This window comes from Frieseomelitta varia, unplaced genomic scaffold, assembly GCF_011392965.1.
Source record: "Frieseomelitta varia isolate USP_RPSP 00005682 unplaced genomic scaffold, Fvar_1.2 scaffold_1890, whole genome shotgun sequence".
In the NCBI taxonomy this organism is placed as follows: domain Eukaryota; kingdom Metazoa; phylum Arthropoda; class Insecta; order Hymenoptera; family Apidae; genus Frieseomelitta; species Frieseomelitta varia.
The window spans coordinates 1-8,843 of record NW_025109628.1 but is presented as its reverse complement, the minus strand read 5'-3'; the positions used below and the strand labels follow the sequence as shown (position 1 = coordinate 8,843).

General features: G+C 26.3%; 1 protein-coding gene across 1 annotated transcript; it reads right to left on the bottom strand.

The window, feature by feature from the left end:
- Positions 1-404: 404 nt before the first annotated feature.
- LOC122539061 (venom acid phosphatase Acph-1-like) lies at positions 405-6,141 on the bottom strand (the record flags this gene model as incomplete). Its single annotated transcript, XM_043673658.1, has 5 exons — positions 405-621; positions 786-1,112; positions 2,706-2,868; positions 3,493-3,752; positions 6,028-6,141. Coding segments are annotated over 5 exons (1,053 nt in total), but the record flags the coding sequence as incomplete, so codon positions are not given.
- Between the last annotated feature and the right edge of the window lie 2,702 nt (positions 6,142-8,843).

Sequence of the window (8,843 nt, the reverse complement as noted above, 5' to 3'; positions counted from 1 at the left end):
TACCTACACTAAATAGGCCATCTGTTATAATTAAACATAACTAAAACTATGACTACAGATTATAATAACCGATACTACAATATGACATAATGAGTCATAACATAATAATAACGTTAATAAACAATTTATGAGAAGAAATATCAAATCAAATCGTGTGAAGTATATCAAAAAGATACAAAATATGTATTCCATTTTTTATGGTACAACTAGGATACCAGTAAATCAACGTGCAAAATAAATCGAAAAATACAGAAATAAATTTTTCCATATAACGCTTTATTTTCGAGAAAGTAGACTTTGAATAGTTGTTAAATATATTTAAATTAAATTAATTTTGAGCTATATAAAAGTGAATAATCGATAATATCCAAAGTAATTATAAATAATTTAATATCGATTATTGGCACAAATAAGTTTTATTGAACAGATATTTTATGAATCCATTTTTACTGTATAATAGTAACGTATTTTATCCGTTGATACATTATCCCATAAGCAATTTGATTCTTCATCTGAAGGGATGACATCTTGCATACTTTTAACATACTTCTCATACGGGCATATTTTACTACACCCAGGAATCGTGTAAGGCACTAATTTTTTGTCATTCCAAACTAATAACTGTGAACAAAATTTACAATGTTAAACGTCATGTGAATCGTTGACAAAGTTTTTTTATTTAAGAAAAGAAATACAGGAATTCGAACGATGCATTGATTTTGTATATAATTAATTTGAACAAATCTAAAGAAAAGTTTTATTTTATATAATTTAATAAAACGTACTTGAACAAAATGTTTTCCTTTACTATCTCGCAATTTTTCGACTATAATTGCAGATCCAAAGTTGGGTATTTTAGGTTCAATTAAATTATGTGCTCTGACAAAAGCTGCAATGTTTACTTCATGTCCACTATATACATAAATCTTACGGGAAGTTTGATTTCTTTCTGCATCCATATTTTTAATAAATTCTTTTACAAGGTGGCCTCCATTTATTCGTTTCATTAACATGTTATAAGATTGGATTTCATATTCTAATTCTACGATTGGAATCATTCTTTTTCGTACTTCTTCAGTTGCCCAATTCGGCAGTTTAATATCCATACTTTCCTGTAATATTAAACATAAAAAAAATATAAAATACAAAAAACATAGTTTTTAAATGTTTCATTATTATGACAATAAAATCACAATATTTTTTAATATTACTTTACGAAGTTATACAAAATTAATTATTAAATGATAAATAAAAACTATAAAATTTGATATGTATATTCTTATCATAAATTATTGAATTAAAATAAATAAATTTTTTTGTTGAAAATAGTTTGATTAAATGTTTAATCTACGATTTTTTTTCTGCAAAGTTTAAAACTGTTATGAAATGTTATAATTCTCTTTTTTTGATTTAAATATAATTGTATGCAACTGTAGCGGCCTAGAGTCCCTCGAGTACGAGTTTCGAACACCCACTCGTACAAGCCGCAAGTGGCTGTGCGCCTAGCGTCGAAATCGAACGATATTCGATGTTAAGCAAACAGAGTGCGGAACACCGCTAGGATGGGGGTGGTGACCGTCCAGCCTAGCGAGTAGTTAGAAAAACACAAGTGTCTGGGGTAAAGGAGGAGGGGTCGCTGCCATCAGCCCCACTGATGAGTCTAGGCAGCGACTCCGAGACGAAACGCGCACAACCTTTTTCCTCACCTTACCCCACATCATCACTTCCTACATTATCCTCGCATTATCATCGCCATTTCAAGCCCTTCACAACCCTTTATATTTGAACTGTTGTATATTCTTGCACATTAATCCCGCAGGGATACTTTAATTAAATTTCCAAACAATTAATAAATAATTATTTATTTACTCTTAAATTTTATATTTTAATTTATAACATCAGTTATTTGTTTAACATTCTACATTATGATAGTCCGAATTGAGCTTGAGATGCTCTGAAAATAAAAATTTGTTATGGATTTGTTAGTATCATACTATATCAGTTAGTATCATTTAAATTGGTATCCAAAGTTCATTTTTTAATAGTTTTCTTATTTTCAAAGTATTAAAAAAAAGCGTTGGACTTAATATATTCTAAGTTATATCTTTCGAGACGATTGTTAGATTAATAAAAGTTCTATTCTCAAAATATAATTATTTTACGTGCAAAGATAAAAAGCTAATTGGAAATTCCTTTAACAACACCCTTTGAATTTTTTATTGTTGGATTAATTTATAATTTTAACCTATAACAGTCAATATTGCATCTTGTATCATTATCTAAAACTCTTTGAATACGTCTGGTAATCATTCAATATAAAATCAGTATTATTACATTATCAATATTATTTTGAGAGACTTTCTAGTGTAAAAATTATATTGTTGTAATTTTTCACTACAAAATAATATTTATGTGTAATAGAAGAGAAACCTTTTAAACTCACATTTATCATGCTCTTATATTACAAAGTATGTTGCTTGAGAATGAACATGATATGAGTTTGATCGCTTATTTCGTGTTATTGTTTTATATTGTTGAAATTGTTAATTCCTGTATGTTATGTTATAGTTATACATATGTGATGCTTTAGGAAAATTATAATTATTCTCATAAAGTGATTAGACTATTAAAAAAAAATGTTTTTAAGAACATTTATATTATTAATGTGCAGTTCAAAATCATAAATAAAATAAAATAAGGCATACCTGTGACTTCAGGAAATGATGCAGTATGAAAGTTGAAAAGATTGGATTCACTGTCATATTTACACCTGTGTGTTCCTCAACATAATCAAAAAACTTTTTGTTTCTCCTTATTTTTTTTTGAACTATAATTGAATTTCTTACTTTGCGATATTGTTCTTCATATCTGAAAAAAAATATTTTTACTTATTATAAATAGAATAAAACGAAAGATGCAAAGAAACATTCAGAATATATTGCAATAATCTCATAAAATATAAAAGCAAATCAAGAAATTAAATTACGATTTATTTAATACAAATATACAATAAATATGTGTAATATGTTATATATAAGTATCTAAAAGATGTATCTAAAATGCAATTAGAATAGAGGAAAAGTAAATCTGGTTATTAAAGAACTGAATAACAAGAACTTAATAACAACTTTTCAATAAATATTATAATAATTAATGTATTATACAATATAATGTATGATAATGTTCACTTACTGTTTATTTAATATAACTTATGTATATGTACCTATGAATGTATGTGTATAAATACTACTTTAGTTATTCGTTATATGTACAATTATTCCAATCTTATTAGTTATATCATTTATTGTAAAAAGATTTCGCTGCAATGTAGTTACATTATTTTTTTCTAATTGTACAATTGATATTTTATGTTCGTTACAAACATAAATATTATTTTCTCATAAATATTATAATGCATAATACATTTTAGTGAGAAGAAAGACAAAAGAACAAGAATAACAACAATGTATTTAAATTAATTCATATACTTACACTGGACAACGCGTTGGAAATAATAAATTGTCTATAAGTATTGGTACATTATGCTTTGAAATTGGAAATAACTGTATGTAACCTACGTCATTCAATGTTGGGGGATATATACCGGCTAAAACCAGTTGCAGAGACATTTTTGTTCGATCAGTATCCGAACTATAGGCATAAACGCTACCATACTTATAACTTTTACCAAGAAATGTACTATATCTTTGTCTTAACATTACACCAAGTTGAAATTCTTTTATTTTCCCTTTCTAGACAAATAAAATAAAATACATTAAATCGTAGATATTTATACTAATTGTATAACTAATTGTATTTCTTATTTCTGTAATTTATTTAAAGAAGGTAATTTGATACGAGATAACTAGAAATACGGTGGTTAAAGAACTTATTATTATTGTATATTGTTCTGATAATTACCCAGAACCTCAAATTGAATTTATAGTAGATATTAACTTTATATGATTTAAAGAGACCTAATTTTAAATGAAATTTAGAAAAATGAATTTAGTTTTAAAATTTTTCCTACCACTCGATTTGCAAAAATGAAAAAATAGTTTCATCATATAATACAAAAACATTTGTAAAAGTATTCAACATTTGGTATGTTTAATTCCTTATGAGATATATATTTTGACTTTACGAGATTAAAAATTCACCTGTGAAGTAAAGTTTTGATGCAGAATACAGAATAATAAATATTGGTTCTTCCCTTTGATGTATTGCAAAATTATACATGTTTATAAAGCAATTATTGTTAATTTATTATTTTTAATTTTAGTTTTAATTTTTAAACATTATACAAAAACATTTTATTTTAAGATGATGAACTAATAAGGTACATAAGTAGATTACAGATATTAATGTTCGTAAAAATGTTAGCAACAAATATGCAAGAAATATATAACTAACATGCAATATGCAAAATACACAGAAAATATATGAAACTTTATATAAAATGTGTACGAAATATATGAATATATGTGAATTTGATTATTTTTATGTTATAATTCGAATAACAATAATTTACAATCTCTATTTCAAAATTATCAACTGTAAATCTATATTTATATTATTTATTTGGTTGTTAACACCAACTTATATGTTGAAAAAAATGTAGAATTTGAAATAAATTAAATCATTCTTGGATTTCTACGCATTTATCAAGTCTACATATTTCTTTTACAAGCAGTGTTCTTCCTTTTATATTTTCCATCATAGTGGAAGGAATTGACATCACTTTACTTTTAATGTAACCTTATGAAAATAATCTATGGAAGTTAAATCTGGTGACTATGTTAAATCTGGTGGCCACGACAATGGACTATCTCGTCCAATATATCGAAAATTTTGTTTCTAAAACATTGTATAATGGAAAATCATCATAGGAACTATATTTTTTTTTTATATACAGAACGTCCTCTAAATGTAGGAAAAACTTTTTTAAGATATTTTGGTACCGTAGTCAAAAAAATAAAATCCAATTTCATTATTGCCCAAGGATTCTACAAACATTCAATGATCCTACGTTGTTGAAACACAATAGTCCGTATCCAATATAGCTTTGTTAAAAAAATTAATTAGTACAAAATAACCTATCTTGATTGATGTGATCACAATATTATGTACAATAAATAATACGATTTTGAAAATTGTTTGCAAACAAATCTTAATGTACATATATAATTAAAATGATATTTGTTGTTCTTTTGTATACTTAAAATTAAAAAAATGACTATCACGTTTTAGTTATCGAATTAACATTTACTGCTACCAGTAGCATCTTTGTCATTGGTAATTCGCTTTTCTGATGCAGTTTATTAACAAAAGATTCAGTTTTTTGAGCACGTGTCTCTAAATGTAAAAATGATTCTAATGAAATAGCGGTTTGTCGGTAATTACTGTTATACTCGCCTAAGATCAATAACATGTTAACACTTCCATCAAAATTATCTTGAATCTGCGAGGAAAATTAGCATTAGACCTGCGAGAAAGATTAATAAATATTGAAACCATCAGTTCATCTCTTCAGAAAATGAAAAGAATAATATTGATAAAATATTCCAAAAAATCATCTACGTATTATCCAAGCAATTAGAACATATTTGTAATTACACAGTTTGGTAACTATCCAAATAATAAAAAATTAATACCATTTTGTATTTAAAAAAGTCTATCCTTTTTCTTATTTATTCCTAAAATGAATCCCAAGAATATACGTATATACAGAAATATGAGTTTTTTTGTACCATTTAATCCTACCATTAATGAAACCAATACTCTCATTTGTTTCTAAGAAGATAATACTTTATTTGAATCATTCGTGTTATTTGATATTTTCCTTTAGATATTAAGTATATATTAGTTTATAATTAGAGGTGTTTCAATTTAATTAAAAATTTAATACTTTAAGAAAAATTTAGCAGCAATTATCTGACTATTAACGACATAATGAATATTTTTCATAAATAAAATAAAATAATAAAAAAGAATCCAATTACAATCATTGTATTTCATTATACTTACTTGAGTTAATTGACCATAACCAAGTGTGTCGTAAATAGGATTATGAGGTAATTTAGGATATATCTCTGCCTTAATCGGTGTTCGGTCGCCATGTCTAAATACCTGCAAATTAAAAAAAAATTATTGAAACTATAAAAATTACAATTCATAATTTATTGTGTTACATAATATTGATAATTTATTATATTACAAAAGTTTGACAAAATTGCCATCACTTCTATCGATAATACATTTCATTCTATATTTATAAGACTGCAAATTTTTATATAAATTCATATTTTTAAAAAGTAGAACAAAAAATAGAAACTCGTAGGAAACTAATAGGAACTTGTTTAACATAATAAATATTATAAGAAAAATTATACGTTGAACATTTTATATATTTTTCTGTATGATGAAAATTTACATTTTTAAATTTTCTATAAATATATTAAAATCTGCAGTCTATTAACAGTCAGTCTACAAATTAGTGTTTATTTTTTTAAAAAAGAGGAAGAATATATGTTGTTATTAAAATTTAATCTGAAAATATTCATTTTTTCAATATATTTGAATTTAAATCAGGAGATTAAACTTGATAGATTAAAACTTTCGTATCTTTGAAAGATAAACTTTGTTTAATCATTCTTAAAGCGCGTTTTATCTGAAATAGCTTATGTTTTATTTTTCTTTTTACATTTGCAAATTTTCTACATTACAAATGTATGCCAGATATTGATTAAAATTCTTTTGAGTATATTTTCTGAAATACATCTATCTGATTGGAAACCTTTATTCATACATTTTACATTATATTATATTTGCGTTATACATTTTTTATCTTGATAAATAACATCTTCATGAATTAAATTTAAGTTTTGATAACTGATATAATAATACTTGGAAAAAAAGTAAATATAAAGACGTTAATGTATTAGACATATAAAATGATAGAATTATCAAAAAAAAGAAACTTTGTAAGAGAATTTATGGATTTGGAAAAAGTCTTCCTCATTCTTTACAAAGACAATCATTTGCTTTGTGAGATATTCATTGAATCATTTATAATTTTTCCAAAATATTTTTTGTTATAAAGTAATATTTTGGTGACATACATATATTACACGTATCTGTGCATGTATTCTTTATTTGTGTATGTATTTCGTATTTATTTTTTGTCACAACCTACATAATTTATATATTTTGTCTTATTATATGTAACAAACACGAATTTTCACTTGTTTCAGTTAGAATTTAAGTTAAGTAACACATTAGTTCTTCCTTCTTTACAGTTTCTTCAAAACATATACAGCAATGAGATGGACACAGCTTATTTATCAAAATATCTATTCTTCGTACTATTATTTATTTATTCTCTTTGACTATAATTATAGAAGTACATGTATCATTAATTTGAACTATGTTAACTCAACGCACGAGCGGCATATTACTTCGTATTTATTATTTAATGCTATAAAGCCGTATTTAATGCTATAAAGCCATACGTAACAATTGTCACACTTAATATGTCGGACGACTACAAAAAAATAATATTTGTTCTTCTTCCATATATTATAATAAAAATATTGAGCGTCAAATATTTAAAAATATAATAACAATAAATAAATAAAAACATCGGGAGATTGAGAATAGAAGAAAAGAATATAAAGAAAAAATTATCTAAAAAGAAATAGAAAATAAATCAGACAATGGGTTTATAAAAGTACACAATTTTTATTGTAGACTTAGGGAAAATGACTTTAACAGAATTAATAAGAAGAATGAAATTTTAGTAGAATCAATAAATGATAATTTCAAACATCTGTTTAGTAGAATCAATAAATGATAATTTCAAACGCACGTTTCTATATGGGATTTCCAACTGTTACGTTCGTGTTAGGTAAACTAGCTATGTTTAATCCAAAAATATTTAACGTATACTTAAACACTAAAGAAAAATTAATGAGTTGCTCCCGAGCGTTCAAACCTAACAGACGTGTTTACCTTGCTCGCGAGTACCGATCACACACAGTACAATAATAAAGTGCTGTGATAATGTGCGTCAATGGAAAATTCCCCATCTTCGACACACCATGAGTCAAAGAGTATGCACAAACAACGAGGCGTCTACGCATAGAGGTCTACACACAGATACCAACAATCAACCTATTATAAACCCATCAAATGTTCCAACTATATAAGCAAAATCCTATGCTACTGTTACAATGATTAATTCTTTTCCAACTAAAGAGCAAGCAATCTTAATCGACGCTATTGACAACACAACAATGAAAGACGACATACTCGCAGTCGCCAAAGTCACTGGTTCCGAAGCTATCCGTTTCGCTTTCCGAATCTCCAACGGTCGTATCTGCATCTATCTCGACAGAAAGACTACAGCACAAGACTTTGTAACTAAACGCAGAACAATAACTATCTATAATGTATATACTACAGTCAGACCGCTAATCAATCCATCCCAGAGATTAATACTTTAGAATGTCTCATCGTCTATACCACGCGAATACATAGAAAAATATCTCACAAACATCAACATTCGAATGACATCCAAACTAACATTCTTTAGAAGACAGGTAAACTAATGAGTTTTAGAAGACAGGTCTTCATCAATCCAGACGACCTCCCAAAAATTCCCCAATCCTTTTTAATAAATCACGATGATACACAGTACAGAATCTTCGCGTCTACGGATAAAACTGCTTTCTATGAAAACAAGAAGGCCACGCCGCCAAAGATTGCAGCAATCCACCCAAACTTACAGCAACAACCAGGTAAAAACGGAACCTAAAAACAAACAGACACATGACAGAATACAC